The sequence below is a fragment of the Triturus cristatus genome, chromosome 7, assembly GCF_964204655.1.
Source record: "Triturus cristatus chromosome 7, aTriCri1.1, whole genome shotgun sequence".
NCBI lineage: Eukaryota > Metazoa > Chordata > Amphibia > Caudata > Salamandridae > Triturus > Triturus cristatus.
In genome coordinates, this window is record NC_140590.1 from 780,274,127 (window position 1) to 780,290,402 (window position 16,276).

Consider the following 16,276-nt stretch of genomic DNA (forward strand, 5'->3'; position numbering starts at 1 on the left):
GGGTGCAGTGTATGTGAAAGGTAAGACATGCCGTGGTGAGTATGGCATGTCCTGATAGCAAATGATGGCCAATTTCGTTTTTCGCGATTGCAAGGCTACCTTTTCCCCATAGGACAGAATGGGGAGTGTGTTTATAACATCTTATAAACATAACTGGCCCGGGGAATTAGGTAGGAAAATAAAGTTTAGTATGCCTGAATTCAGAATCTAAAGATGCATCTTTTAGTGAAGGTGATTTTTGCATTCTGTGTTTCAAAATACCACTCTTAGAAAGTAGTTATTTACTTTCTCAGACATCCTGTGTGCCTCTGCTGGAATGTGGATTGCCTGTCTGGGTTTTGGATGACAGAAAGCTGGGGAGCAGGAGTGGCTCCAGATAGTCTTGGTGGGTCAGGAAAGGGCTGAGTAGGCCTGGGCTGCAATTGGGGAAGGGGGAGGATGTTTCCTTGCACCTCAAAGGGCCTGGTCTGCATCTGACCATGCTGTCTCCACGTCCTGCCAGGAAGTCACACGAGAGATGGCAGAACTGGTTCTGGCTGGCCACAGAGATTCTCTGCCTAAGGGATCAAAGGATTTTGGGATATAAATATTAGGGCCCTGACCACTGAACATTAAAACTCTTCTGGATCAAGAAGACTACCAAGAAGAAGAGCGTGAGAAGCCGTGAGGAGGAACTACCACTTTGCTGTGCGCTTTGCTGTGTTGGCCTGCAGTGGCTGCTTCTATCTTGGGCAGTGAAAGGACTGGACTGAACTTTCTGCAATCTACTTTTGTGAGTTTCTCCAAGGGCTTGAGGTAGAGCTTGCCCCCTGTTCAAGAAGTCTCAGGAACAGCAAATACTTCAAGCTCTTCTGCCCTCAGCACTGGGGACTGTGTGTTTTGTGCTGCAACAGAGGAAAAAGCAACTCGACGCCGTCTACGACGCCGCTGCCGACTCCGTGTCCTGAAGACACCGCAGAGGGCACCGCCGCACCGCAACCCTGGGCTCACCGACGATGCCTGCTGATGCTGCCACTGAGCCGCTGCTCGCACCGCGAACTGTGGGCACCGCACTGCCTCGCTTCACGACGACGCCGTGGCCTCCCCGACGCCGCCGCTCCATGCTGAAATTGACAGTGCTGCTTCCACCGTGGTTTGAGAGCACCGCTCTTAAAGTTACATGACGCACTGCACTCATCCTGTACTGCAGCCTTGGCCTACCGACGCCAGCGCCATCGACTCCAGACGACAGCGCTCCAGCAACGACGACGCCTCTGCTTGCATCGCGACATGCCAGCACCACGACGAGCACCGCATTCACTTCGCACCGCAACCCTGGTCTTACCGACGATGCCATCTGACGCCACCACCGAGCCGCTGCTCACACCGTGAGCTAAGGGCATCGCATGCCGAACTGCTGCACTTCGCCCCGCAGCACCCGACACCTGCCGATGCCAGCGCTACTGACTTCAACAGAGAGGAGTTCGATCTGCAATGCCTGACTTCGAGGGCCCCGACGACTCCTGCACTGACCTCCCGAACCGACGCCTGCAGACTCCGTGCTTTCGGAAGCTCAACAAGAGTTCGCCGACGCCCGGCATTTCTAAAAGGTACTGTTTGCGGGTCTTCCCGACACCGTAGCTGGCCCACGATGCCGTGGTCAGCCAGAACTGTCTGGATTTGTTTGTTCACGACGCTGTGATAGCCCTGGACGGAGCTATCGACTTTAAGGAACTGTTTTTCAAGGGCATTTTGATAACTGGAGATTTCTAAGTACTGTATTGTGGATTTTTATCATTTTTGGTCGTCTTAAGTATATAAAAATATTGGATATTTTTCTAAACTGGTGTAGTGTCCTTTTGTAGTGCTAACACTGTATTACTGTTGGTTATGTGCAAATGCTTTACACACTGCCTCTAAGATAAGCCTGACTGCTCGTGCCAAGCTACTAAGGGGGTGAGCAGGGGTTATTTTAGGAGTGTAACTCCCTTATCCTGACTAGAGTGGTGGTTTTTGCCTGGCTTTGGCACATGCCCTAGCCTACCAAAAATTCAATTTCTAACATTGGTTGTCAGCGGTGAGGATAGGACTTGCGTTTATACGTGACTTACAGTGATTGGTGTGCACTACTACCATATTGCAGACCATTAAGTACCACTTACTGGTTCTTTTTCTCTTTGGCCTATTTTTGATCTTGCCAGTTTGAACTCTGTTCTTCATCATGCCTGTTGCATCCCTGGAAATTGCCTTTGAGGAGGATAGGTTGGAATCCTACAATGTTAGGGAATTGAAATCAATTTGCAAAAACCTAAAAGTCCAAGTCAGAGGCCTCACGAGGAAGGAGGAGCTTCAAAAGGCACTGAGGGCCTGGGTAGCAGCCAGACATGCCAGTGAGCAGTCTGGTGATCTCAGTGGAGAGACAGAGGAGCCTATTCCTAGGGTGGATGTGCTTTTGGGAGGGGGGAGAACCCTCCAGGCCAGGCAGCAGTGGCCTGTCCCCAAGAGAGCTGGAGGACAAGGAGAGTTGCAGGAGAACTGGAGCAGCATAAGTTAGCCATGGAGGAGAAAAGGATGATGTTAGAGCATGAGTTCAGGATAAAGGAGCTGGATTAGAGGAGTAGAGCCAGCTCAGATGGTGGCAGCAACCCGTCAAGATAGGCAGACAGGATTGTGAACATCCCTAAGAATGTAGATAAAGAATTCAAGAAGGGGGATGACATACAAAGGTGGTTTCAGGGTTACGAGGCAGCGATACACATGAATGGGGTCCCTGAGGAGAATTGGGGAGCAGGATTGTGGCTTCTCTTCCCAGAAGAAGCAAGGTATACTTTAATAGCTTTGGGTAAGGGGTATCACCTCACCTATCCAGACACGAAGGACGCCCTTCTTAGTAAGTATGGTCCCACTCCTGAAAAGTACAGGGATCACTTCAGGTCCAGTAAGAAGTCCGATGCCAACACTTGGTTGGAATGTGTAGATATGTTTTGCAGATCACTGGATGGCTGGGTGAAGGGCAGTAATGTGACAGATTTTCAGAGGCTCTACAATTTGATTGCATGGGAGCACTTGTCTAGTCTATGTTTTGCAGATCTGCACCAGCACCTAGTTGATAGTAAGCTGACTGACCCCAGGAAGCTTAATTGGAGGCGGACCGCTGGGTAAGTAACAGGGTCCACAGGAAAGCGTATGGAGGAAACTCAGCCAAAGGTGGGCAGGGTTCCCGGCAGAAAAGTGGGGGGACAAGGGTAAAACACAGGAGTTCTATAAAGGGCCCCAAACTAACACCCAGGGTAAACGTTCCCAACCCCCAGGAGATAAGAAACAAGGGATCTTGTCAGGAAAGCCAGCTGAGATGACCCCCACAAGTGTTTTGCATGTGACCAGGTGGGTCACATGAAGGGGGACCCCAAGTGCCCTAAGGGGGCACAGCCACCCACTGGTGGGCAGTCCAATGTGTTGGCTACTGTAGCGCTTGGGGAGGAGGAGTACCCACAGGAGGGTTGGGACCCCGCAGAAATGACCTTTGTCTCACTAGGGGACAGTGAGATGGTCCCAGGAAACCCGGTGCCCCCTAACACAAAGAAATACAGCACCTGGGTGACCATCAATTGAAAAAGGGTAGAGGCCCTCAGAGATACTGGAGCCAGTGTGACCTCAGTCCGGTGTCATCTGGTCTCTGAGAAGCAGGTAGTCTCAGGGGCATTCCACCAAGTAATTGCGGTGGACAATTCAGAGCGCCAGTGTCTGGTGGCGCAAGTTCCCTTTGAGTGGGGGGATCTCAGGTACCTTGAGGGTGGTTGTGAGCCCTTCCATGCCTGTCGATTGTCTGCTAGGTAATGACCTGGAACAGTCCTTATGGAAGGATGTTGAGCTCAGGTCTCAATTGGAGATGCTTGGGTTGCCAGAGTGGGCATGCGTGTCCACTCGGTCAATGGCGGCCAGAAAGGGTGTTCAAGAGGACTTGGAGCCTGAAGCAGTGGCCCAAGTCCCTGCCAAGAGAAAGGGCGCAGGAAACCGGCCCCTGATGTTCCCATGGACCGGGAGGAGGCAGAGCTTGAGGGGGACGCCTCGGTGCCTACAGGGGAGCAGGTAGCTGAACTAGGGCACATCTCTGAGCTGACTCATTGGCAGCAAGAAGGGGGTCCCACCAGGGAGGAATTTTGCAAGGAGCAGAAAGAGTGCCCTTCTCTAGAGGTTCTGCGGCGGCAGGCTGCAGACCAGGCAGCTGGTGATCAGTCCGGCTCACATTGGATCTACTGGGAGAATGATCTCCTGTACAGTGAGCCTAAGGTCGCTGAGCCTGGGTCAGCCCGTGTGCTGGTGGTGCCCCAGCGCTATAGGACCTTCCTACTGGGTCTGGCTCATGATGTGCCTTTGGCAGGACATTTGGGGCAGGACAAGACCTTTGACAGGCTTGTCACCCACTTCTTCTGGCCCCAAATGTGAAGGCAGTCAGATGGACTTTGCAGGTCTTGCCAAACTTGCCAGGCAAGTGGTAAGAGTGGGAGGATCGTCAAATCTCCTCTCCATCCTTTTCCAGTGGTTGGAACACCCTTTGAATGGGTAGGGATAGACATTGTGGGGCCACTGGATCCCAAGACAGCCATGGGCAACAAATACATCCTGGTCTTGGTTGACCATGCCACCCGGTACCCGGAAGCAATCCCTCTCAGGACAACGATGACGCCAGTGGTGGGCCGGACGTTAATTAGAATCTTTTTCCGAGTGGGGTTCCCCAGAGAGGTGGTTTCTGACAGGGGGACCAATTTCATATCCAAGTATATGACATCCCTGTGGAAGTAGTGTGGTGTAACCTACAAGTTCACCACCCCTTACCACCCACAAGGTAATGGGTCTGGTGGAGTGATTCAACCAGACCTTGAAGGGATTAAGGGTCTAACAGAACCCATGAGGCGTAAGTGTGACGTCCTCTTGCTGTGCCTTCTCTTTGCAAGTCTCTTGGGTTGAGTCCCTTTGAGCTTTTGTATGGTCACCCTGTGAGAGGACCTCTGAGTTTGCTGAAGGAAGGCTGGGAGGCACCTCCCAGGAAAACTCCCCAGGATGTGTTCAGCTACATGCTGGCCTTCACAAACCAAACTGCCTGCTTCAGGAAACTCGCTCAGGCGAACCTAGAAGCAAGCCAGGAAGAAATGAGGAAGTAGTATGACCGGAATGCCACTCTGGTCGAATTTCTACCTCGGCAAAAGGTGTAGGTCATGGCCCCAGTGGAACTTGTGCCTTGCAGGACAAGTGGACTGGGCCATTTGAGGTGGTGGAGCGCAAAAGTGATGTCACCTACCTGGTGGATTTGCGGGCTCCAAGGAACCCTCAAGCCCCACTTCGAGAGGTACGAAGTGAGCATGCTCTTGGCGACAGATGATGGGGTGGAAAGGGAGAGTGAACCTCTCCCTGATCTCCTTTATACCAAGGAGTGCGATGGGTCAGTGGAAAGTGTGATCCTCTCCCCTACACTGACCCCAGAGGAGCAGAGCGACTGTCACCAGTTGTTGGGACAGTTTGCCCCACTGTTCTCCCTGACCCCAGGGGTTACTCACTGGTGTTACTCACTGGTGTACCCATGACGTGGACACCGGTGACAGCCCTCCTGTGAGGCACAAGCTTTACAGGTTGACTGACCGGGTCAAGGCCAGCATTAAAGAGGAGGTCTCTAAGATATTGGCGTTAGGGGTGATCGAACCTTCCAACAGTCCTTGGGCCAGCCCAGTGGTCTTGGTCCAGAAGGCTGCTGCACCCGGTGCCACTCCAGAACTGTGTTTTTTTTAGGACTACCGTGGGCTCAATGCCGTCACCGGGACTGACGCACACCCCATTCCCAGAGCTGATGAGCTCATTGATCGGTTGGGAGCTGCCAAGTTCCTCAGCACGTTTGATTTAACGTCTGGGTACTGGAAGATTGCCTTAAGCGATGGGGCCAAGGAGAGGTCAGCATTTTGAACCCCAGAAGGACATTACCAGTTCTGGGTAATGCCCTTTGGGTTGAAGAATGCCCCTGCCACCTTTCAGAGGTTGGTCAACTAGGTGTTGGCTGGGCTGGAGGATTTCCGTGCTGCCTACCTGGATGACATCGCAGTGTTCAGTTCCAGCTAGGAAGAACACTTGCAGCACCTCGGTGAAGTGTTGAAGGCGCTGTAGAGGGTAGGCCTCACGATCAAGGCCAGTAAGTGCTAGATCGGGCAGGGTTCAGTGGTGTACTTGGGACACCAGGTAGGAAGCGGCCAGGTGAGCCCCTACAACCCAAGATAGACACCATTCTGGCTTGGGAGCCCCCCAAGACCCAGACAGAGGTGAGGGCCTTCTTAGGACTCACGGGTACTACAGGAGGTTTGTTAAGGGGTATTGCCCCCTTAACAGAGCTGACTTCCAGGAAGCAGCCCAAGAAGGTGATCTGGACTGAGTCCTGCCAGGCCACTTGTGATGCGCTGAAGGCCGCAATGTGCACGGCACCTGTGCTCAAGGCACCCGACTCCTCCAAGGAATTCGTCGGGCAGACTGATGCTTCAGAGCATGGAGTGGGAGCGGTGCTCTCACAACTGAACGAAGAAGGCCTAGACCAGCCAGTAGTCTTCCTTAGCCGGTGACTACTCCCCAGGCAACAGAGGTGGAGTGCCATAGAAAGGGAAGCTTTTGCTGTGGTCTGGGCACTGAAGAGGCTGAGACAATACCTGTTTGGGACTCACTTCTGGGTTCAGACAGACCACAGGCCCCTCGGATGGTTGATGCAAATGAGGGGTGAGAATCCAAAACTGCTGAGGTGGTCCATCTCCCTACAGTGAATGGACTTTATGGTGGAACGCCGTCCTGGCACAGAACACGCCAATGAAGACGGTCTGTCCAGGTTCTTCCGCCTTAGTGAAGAGAACTGCCAGGAGGGTGGGTAGTTCTCCCTACTTTCAGCTGGAGGGGACATGTGTTAGACTTGGCATCTTTTGGCGTGTTTCCCCTGACTTTTTGCTTTCTGACATCCCGGTTTTTGCTGGCGTAGTGTTTCTGCGCACTTTTCTCACTACTGATCAGTGTTAAATTGCAAGTGCTCCTGTGGTAAATTGTGTAATGGATCGGTGTTTCCATGATTGGATATTTGATTTACTTGTTAGTTCCTAGTAAAGTGCACTGAGTGTGCCAGGGCCTGTGAATCAAATGCTACTAGTGGGCCTGCAGCACTGATTGTGGCACCCACGCGAGTAGCCCTGAAAAGGTAACTCAGACCCGCCATTGCGGAGTCAGCACGCAGTTTGTAACTGCCATGTCGACTTGGCCAGTGCACACACTTGCCAGTACCTCACCTTCCCTTTTCTTACATGTCAGCCACCCCTAAGGTAGGCCCAAGGTACCGCTGTGGGCCGGGTGCAGTGTATGTGAAAGGTAGGACATGCCCTGGTATGTCCTGATGGCGAATTACGGCCAATTTTGTTTTTCACTATTGCAAGGCCATCTGTTCCCCATAGGACAGAATGGGGAGTTTGTTTATAACATCTTAGAAACAGAACTGGCCCGGGGAATTGGGTAGGAAAATAAAGTTTAGTATGCCTGAACTATGTTTGAAAATACCACTCTTAGAAAGTAAGTATTTTCTTGCTCAGTCATCCCGTGTGCCTCTGCTGGAATGTGGATTGCCTGTCTCGGTTTTGGATGACAGAAGGCTGGGGAGCAGGAGGGGCTCCAGATAGTCTAGGTGGGTCAGGAAAGGGCTGCAATTGGGGAAGGGGGAGGAGATTTCCTTGCACCTCAAACGGCTTGATCTATCTATGACCTTGCCGTCTCCACCTCCTGCCAGGAAGTCACACCAGAGAAGGCAGAACTGGTTCTGGCTGGGCACAGACACTCTCTGCCTAAGAGATCAATGGATTTTGGGATATAAATATTGGGGCCCTGACCCCTGAACTTTAAAACTCTTTTGGATCAAGAAGACGAGCTGGAGAAGCTGTGAGGAGGAACTACCACTTTGCTGTGTGCTTTGCTGTGATGGCCTGCAGTGGCTGTTTCTGTCTTGGGCAGTGAAAGGACTGGACTGAACTTTCTGCAATCTACTTTGTGAGTTTCACCAAGGGCTTGAGGTAGAGCTTGCCCCCTGTTCAAGAAGTCTCAGGAACAGCAAAGACTTCAAGCTCTTCTGCCCTCAGCACTGGGGACAGTGTGTTTTGTGCTGCAACAGAGGAAAAAGCAACCTGTCGCCGTCTACGATGCCGCTGCCGACTCCGTGTCCTGAAGGCACCGCAGAGGGCACCGCCGCAAAGCTGCACCGCGACCCTGGTCTCACCGACGCTGCCTGCTGATGCTGCCACCGAGCCGCTGCTCGCACCATGACCTGTGGGTACCACACACCGCACCGCCTCGCTTCCCGACGATGGCTTGGCCTCCTCGACGACGCAGCTCCACGCCAAAATCAACGCCGCTGCTTGCACCGTGGTGCGGGGGCACCGCTCGTAAAGTTATACGATGCACCGCCCTCATTCCGCACCACAGCCTTGCGTACCAACGCCAGCGCCATCGACTCCAGATGCCAGCACTCCAGCAACGACGACATCGCTGCTTGCACCACGACCTGCCAACACCGCGACGAGCACCGTATTAACTTCACACCGCAACCTTGGTCTCACCGACACCGCCATCTGACGCCGCCACCGAGCCGCTGCTCGCACCGCGACCTGAGGGCACCGCACGCTGCACCGCTGCACTTTGACCCGCAGCACCCGATGCCTGCCGACGCCAGCGCTCCTGACTTCAACAGAGAGGAGTTCGATCTGCAACGCCTGTGACTTCGAGGGCCCCGACAACTCCTGCACCGACCTCCAGAACCAACGCCTGCAGACGCCGTGCTTTCAGCAGCTCAACAAGAGGTTGCTGACGCCCTGCATTTCTAAAAGGTACTGTTTGAGAGTCTTCCTGATACCGTAGCTGGCCCGCGATGCCGCGTTCAGACAGAACTGTCTAGATTTTTTTGTTCACGAAGCCGTGATAGCCCCGGATGGGGCTATCGACTTCAATTAACTGTTTTCAAGGTTATTTTGATAACTGAAGATTTCTAAGTACTGTATTGTGGATCTTTATCGTTTTTGGTCTTGTCTTAAGAATATAAAAATATTGGATATTTTTCTAAACTGGTGTGGTGTCCTTTTGTAGTGCTTACACTGTATTACTGTTGGTTATGAGCAAATGCTTTACACAATGCCTCTAAGATAAGCCTGACTGCTCATGCCAAGCTACCAAGGGGGTGAGCAGGGGTTATTTTAGGAGTGTAACTCCCTTATCCTGACTAGAGTGGTGGTTACTGCCTGGCTTTGGCACATGCCCTAGCCTACCAAAAATCCCATTTCTAACAGGGTCAAATTCATGGCGTTCAGGCCTGGGTGTGGTTCACTTTGCGGTTAATAGTTGTAGGGGAAACTTCTCTAAGGTCTGAGGCTTCTTTCGTCTTGCCACTACTCCTCATAGATCTAGGTCTCACCATCCACTTTTCAGGTGGATGGGTGCCGCGCTGTGCAAAGTGTTGGACCAAGCTTGGCTGCAAGCTTCAGCATGGAATGTTCAAATGGCAAGGCCATGCTCCTATGCACCACACAGTGACCCACTGGCACCTACTAGAGACTGAAGCCTCTCTGGTTTATGAACAGAGGAGACTCTTCAGGATTTACAAAGCAAAAAGAAAAGAAATAAAAAAACGATTAAGAAACCCGGTTAAGGCCCAGAAAAACAATAAGCTTAAAGATGTAAAATCAGTGGCTTCCCCACAATTGCATTTACCTTTCATGAAACTTCTGGATTTTCAATATTTGACCCCACTGACGCCGATTGGTAATTTCTCCCCTTTACTTGATAGGGCTTGAGGCCTGTATTCTAGTCCTATTCCTAGAGTATACATAGGTGACGTTTTCTGTGGAACCCATTCTGAGTATGTTAAGCCCTTCCAAGGTTAGGCTATGCTCATCATTATCACTGGTTTGACACAGCCATCGTTTGTCACGTGATGCCACGTGCTCTCGCCTGCGCCCGGCTCTGGGTTCTGACAGGTGGTCATCCCTTGCCATCTCAGCACCTGTGCCAAACCGCATAGTCCAGTGCTTCTGTTCTCCCTAGTGCTGTGCGCTTCAATGAACTCTCATCCATAAACGTTCCCCTTGTGTACCATGACACATTTTTAGTGTATCCCAGTGCCCATGTAATTGCTATTATTTGGCCCTTGCTGATGTATTAGCAATGTGATATTTCTTCTGCTTTATATTAGAGCAATGACACCTGGAATAAAACCACGCCTACCACTCCTCAAGGATGGTATCTATGCTGCAAGTGTGCGTGCGTGCCCGCGTGAGCGCACCACTGCCGCTGCGAAATGTGTTGTGTGACTAGAAGCGTGGTAAACATCTTTTGACTTTAAAAAAAAATAACTTTTGTCGTGTTTTTCTCATTTCTGCTAAGACCAGTGGCAAAACGTAATAACATTAACAACCTTGAAACTTTGTGAGATGTCAGGTAACAGTTGTACACAACACACTGTAAAGGAAAATGCAAAATTATAGTTTTAATGTTAGCCATTATTTTTAGTTTCTAAAGTGCTGGTATTCAGAGTACATGAAAACTTATAGAAACACTGGACGCAACAGGTGAGATCCTTTTAGGGTAAGATTGGAAACCGTAAGAATTCCCTACTGTCTTTAACGAGAAGGCGGCTTGCTGCACGCTTGTTGGCTTTACCTGCCGTGGGAGCCACGGGGCAGTGAAACTCAACCGCACTTCCATTCCCCGGGCTCTGGCAGTTGTCCATTGGCCTCCAGGGCATCGCACCAGCCGCCCCCATGCCACGGCACACCAGAGTAATGGTATCTCCCAGGGGAGACTGAGGGCAGGCCCCAATGCACGCTGTGGGCTTCTACTAAAGCACCTGTACACTCAGCTCCGTGACAGCCCACTACATCCCCAGGGCAGCTCAGCCCCCCGTCGCCCAATCACGCCTACACATTAACCCCTAAAACTGGCGAACCCAAACACAAGAGCAAGGCCCTTCACTCCCAGAACGACCCACTGACTGGCGCCATATCAGGGGCCTGCACTCTATCCTCAAGGTGGGCTCCGCCCCCTCCTGGGGAATCTGGACCTCTCCAGGACACCCACCCTCTCCATAGGGAAGACCAACAAAACTACATGTCCCATTCAGGGCACGAGGCCTGCCCCCGGGGCAGCCCAATGCCTCGGAATCAAATCCATGAACAAGAAGCCTTCAACTGACCCTTAAGAGGGGCACCTACGCTCACATGCTTTACAACAGGGGCACTGCACCTCGAGAACTGAAGTAATGTGTGAGTAGCATGCATGCCCCCAGGCGAGGAACATGCGGCACGCTAGATTCAAGGACAGGGGACCTGGGGGTGTAGTTGTAGTCACAACCCTGGTGCATGCCAGGAGGAGTCCCTTGGTGTACAGTAGGTTCTCCATGTGCTCCTCACAAGCATTTAGCACACGCCCCTTCCTTCTTTAGTCTTTGTGATGACCAGAATGCACTAGCCATGGCGTGAGACCCCCTGCAGTGCTCTGGGTTGCACCTGCATTCAATCTATTCTTTCATCTCTCACAGTGTCCTCCAAGAGTAGTCCCTGTTCTTTAGCGGCAGACCCTCAGCAGTGCCGGTGTGATCACCGTGGACCCTTGCAGGTTAGCGGCAGCAGTAGGTGCACCACCATGTGCTGCACATGTACAACCGGAAGGAGCTTAGAAGACTCCGCTCAAGGCCAGGCCTGGCTAGCCAAAGTAGCCCCCCTGCGTGTCCCCTGGAGGGCTGGCGTTGTGCTGGCTCTGAAGGGCTGGGCTGGGCTGGTTAGCAGGTAACGCCCTGGACGGCGCCGGGCGTGTGCTCCTTTGTCCTGAGTCCATTGTGCTCTGGGATGGGCTGGAAGGTGAAGATGTTGCTTGTCTGCCCTGCCCTGGGGCCCGCCAGGTGTGGGCTGTGCATGGCGCTGGTGTTCCTCCAGGGGTTCTGGAGGGGCACCGTGTCTGCTCTGGGATGAGTGACTCTGCTCAGGTAGCTTGGACTAGGTCCAGGGGTCCCGCTCGCCCTTTGGCTCCCGTTCCTCGGGGTGCTGCAGTCCTCCAGCGAGTCTCTGTGGGAGCGCTCCCAGGAGCCCCGATGCCAGAGGTGGCCTGCCACGGATCCAGACCACCTCTGCCGCCGGCACTGGCACCTCAGGATGCGGATGAAGGCTCTCTTGAATTCCTTGCTGGAGCAGGGGTAGATGATGGGGTTCAGGCAGCTGTTGAAGTATCCCAGCCAGAAGATGACCTTGAATAACGTTTCTGGTGGCTTCAGCAACGAGGATATTGACCCTGTGGAGAAAACAAGAAGCATTAGACAGCATAAAGGAACCTTTATATCAATGTGGATAAAGCGGAACATCTGGTGTGCCATAAGTACAACAAACACAACCATACTTATTTTACCATCTTTGTCTACTCATTTCATGCTCATCTTCAAACTAGTAGCTTTCATGGAGTAATTCTTACCATTCTCATCTTTTTACCCCTCTCTCATGCATTCGTTTTCTACTTCCTGACCCATCTAAATTTCATTTTGAAAAAAAATGCTTACATGTATGTCTATGTGTGAACATTCGGCAAAAGGCAGGCTTCCTCAGGTACTATGGAGAGCAGTGTATTTGAGGGATAGCTCTGCTGTCATTATCGAAACCATAAAGACTTAAGTAACCTGCGGAATAGCTCTGCTGTTACAGCTACAGCCGGGGGTGATATCCAGTAGGAGAGGATCAGAACTAGGACCCTTATTAATCATTCTGTTGCACAACGCAGCAAGTCACCTTGTTGAGCTGCATGAAAGGGAAAAGACAGGAATGCGCCGTATTTAAATTATACGGCGCATTCCTGTCCTTTCCTAGCGCTGGTGCACTTTTGGTTGCCTAGCACCAACCCGGCACCCTTGCGTCATGCTGCAAGGGTGCCTGCATTGTAAGCAGGATTTTTTTTGTGCAGGAAGGCAGCACAGATAGAGAGAGGAAAAACCGAGGAGAAATACAGATAGTTTTCCTCATTACGCCTCACCAGGGGAGGTCTAGTATTTTGACACATTCTACATCTAATGGTAACTCTGGCAATGCGCCAAAATCCATTGACGGATTCATGGGAACACCCACGCTCTGCCCATGGAACGCCTTCCTGGGGCAGAGTAACGCAAGGCAGCGATTTGTGCTGCCTTGCATTACTACAGATTTATCAAGACATACAAGGTGGGCTTGTGTGGCTTGATAAATCTCAATTAGGTTTGGCGTCACCCTTGAGCCCCCTTGAGTGGCGCAAGAGCGACACAGAACCTTGATAAATCTGGCCCTAGATTTTCAGGACATCCCCATGAAATAAATCAAACTATTTTGCGCAGATAGTGGTTATCCAGAAAATCTTATATAATATTAGAGCTACAATGGTTGAGAAATATATATATTAAAAAGGATAATACGTTTACAATCAACAATTCATGTCAATTAATCACATGAAAACATCAGTACACTGTATATCATGTTATGAATGATGTCTTTTATGTTATTATGTGAGCACCATGTTTTTGAAATTGTCTTCTCCTATCTTGTTATTGCAGTAAAGAACATATTTTTGTAATATGTTTTTGTGTTGGGTACCCCTCTATGATTTCTTTGTTTCAATTTTTTGTTCTGATGTTTTAACCCCTTCCATGCTCATGACGGAACTATTCCGTCATGAGCATCGGTTGAGCTGTGCTCATGACGGAACCGTTCCGTCATGGCCCCGCCCGCGCTCGAACCCTTCAGCACCGCGGGGGAATCCGCGCAGCGCTGAAGGGGTTAATGTGATTAATTTGCATAAATTGTTGATTGTAAACATATTATCCTTTTCGATATATATCTGTCTCGAACCATTGTAGCTCTAATATTGTTTATTTACTCCAGGTTTGGGAAATAGGGTTATAGCCTGTTTGTTGTAATCTATCCAGAAAATCTGGCATGGACCTGGCACTCCTGGACTTGCACTGGGCACTCTTGCTTTGAGGTATGCATAAGCTGAGGCGTACCTCTGCTGTAGTGGTTTGAACCAGTTAAATCTGTGTAAGTTGAACTACTGCTGTACTTTCCACGGGTGTAGACTATAAGATCAATATAATTTGAGGGCTAGTTAAACACGGTACGGCATGAGTCTGAAAGGTCTGTGCTATTTTCCAGCTATCTCTATTTTGAGGGAATGAGCCATTATGATTAGGCTTGGGTGTTGAGCTGTGCTCCGTTTGCAGAGTTTCTACACTCTGCGCGGAGCGGAGCACGCAGAGTTCCGAAAAACTCTGCTCTATGGGGCAGAGGTTTTTCCTCGCTCGTGCTCACCAACATTAAGTTGGCGAGCGTGATGTCATGCATGATTGACCTTTCACTCACCCCGACCCCACTGATGGCACTACTGGGCTACATTAAGCTACTGCCGACAGGAGTCCGGAGCTATACCACTATTGCTTCATTGTTGTCCAAGTGCCAGGTATCACTAGACTCTGGCAGCGCCACCGCCCCTACGGTGGAGGCCTGGATCCACAATTTGATATACTGTGACACCACTAGTGACATATATGCAACATTGCAGCCGCCAGCCTCTAGACCTAAAAACAAATGGCAACCACTGCTAGATTACTTGCTACTTTTCCCTACTGATATCGATGGTCCCAAGAACGATTAATGCACATCCACTGGAATTACTATAAGACTCGGCACATATGTATATCTCTGTGATGTCCCTAATATGCACCTCACTATGGCCTGCATACTCACGCCTCTCTGCCAGTGACTTGTATGTCTGTCTGTTCTTCTTATCGCCCCTTCTAATGCTCTCTTAGTGCTCTCATTTTTCTAAACTGTACTGCACAGGTGCACTTTTCTCCATATAATAACGAGCAATGGTGTGAACTGTACTTTGTATTGCAATTGATAATTTTTTCTTTTTTTCTTGATTCCCTCGTGTCACTTTTATTTCAACTTTGTATTACTTTACTGTTTAAACTTCCATAAATTAAGATTTAAAAAAAAAAAAAACTGTTGTCGAGTGCAAGCAAGCAAAATCCACTGCTAGACCACCTCCCAGCGAGATTTCTTAATGCGGGCGGTCGCGGATGGTCATGACATGGAGAAACCATCTGTTCACATTAAGGAAGCTGCGGCTCGAGTAGAAAATATGCTTGAGCGGCAGAAAGAAGCAGCGCCCTCTTACGTTGCACATGGTGCTGTTCTTGCTGATTTTCCAGCGCGGGACAAACACCCAACAAGCATTTTTCTTGTCCCTCTTTGCTACACCCACAGGAAACAGTATTTGCTAGTATTTACCAAAGAGCCCCAGTGACATTTGGCCACTGAGTGGGGAAGGAGGATATGGCAGTGGTTCTTTACCTACTGGTCAATGTAAAAACTGTCATGGAAATTGTGCTTTATATATTGTGGCAGTGTGGAAACTGCCATTTCCATAGGAGAACATACAAGTGCAATGTGTAAACAGACTTGGTAATGTGTGTTTCACATACTTTTTCAACGTGGAACCTCCGTCGGCCTAGCAATGAGGCTTTACATACCAGGGCAATGATAAAACTGGCACTGCATGGCTAGTTTAGATACTAAGACATTTAGGCAATTAGTATAGCACAGGCAATGTTTTTACTGAGGATTATGATAATTGGTACTGAAAGGTTGTTAATTACATTGACAGTCTAGAAAGCTATATGGCCGTGGCATTGTAGTTGGAGGACAGTATGGAAATTGGCATGGCAGTTGTTTATCTACATTCATTGGACATTTTTCATTTTGGGACAACATGACAATTAGAATTGCCATTTATACATACTATAATGAGGCATTGTGGAAATAGGCAAGGCACAGTGTGCTTATGTTTAAGGGGAAATGTGCACACACATGGGCAAAGCCAAAAAGTCTTGCCTATGTGAACTATTGACTTTGCCAATGTTTTAGCCACGTGGCACATCACCGCAACTACTGTGTAGCATGGCTGAATTTTTTTTATTTTAAAAATCACTATGTCACGGAGGCCAAAGAGGGAATAAGCAGATAAGCCTGCAAACACATGCACTCTTATGGAGTCCTTCAACTAAAAGAAAAATGTAGCCTAGAAGCGTGAGCAGCGGAAGGACACAACTACTTGTGGCATGCTCTAGGGGATGAATAAACATATAACAAACAGAGGATGTGAAGCCAGCATGCGCTGACCAAAGAGAAGCAAGGAAATTAGAGTGACAGTAAATCCAAACACTGGTAAGCAATGG

General features: G+C 50.1%; 1 protein-coding gene across 1 annotated transcript in view; it reads right to left on the minus strand.

Annotated features, from left to right (window-relative positions):
- Positions 1 to 10,496: 10,496 nt before the first annotated feature.
- LOC146810545 (alpha-1A adrenergic receptor-like) overlaps positions 10,497 to 16,276 on the minus strand; it is a 127,891-nt gene continuing 122,111 nt past the window's right edge. The window contains exon 2 of the mRNA XM_085617584.1: positions 10,497 to 12,312. Within this exon, the coding sequence (XP_085473710.1) occupies positions 11,807 to 12,312 (506 nt within the window). The 3' untranslated portion in view covers positions 10,497 to 11,806. The remainder of the gene's footprint in view (positions 12,313 to 16,276) is intronic.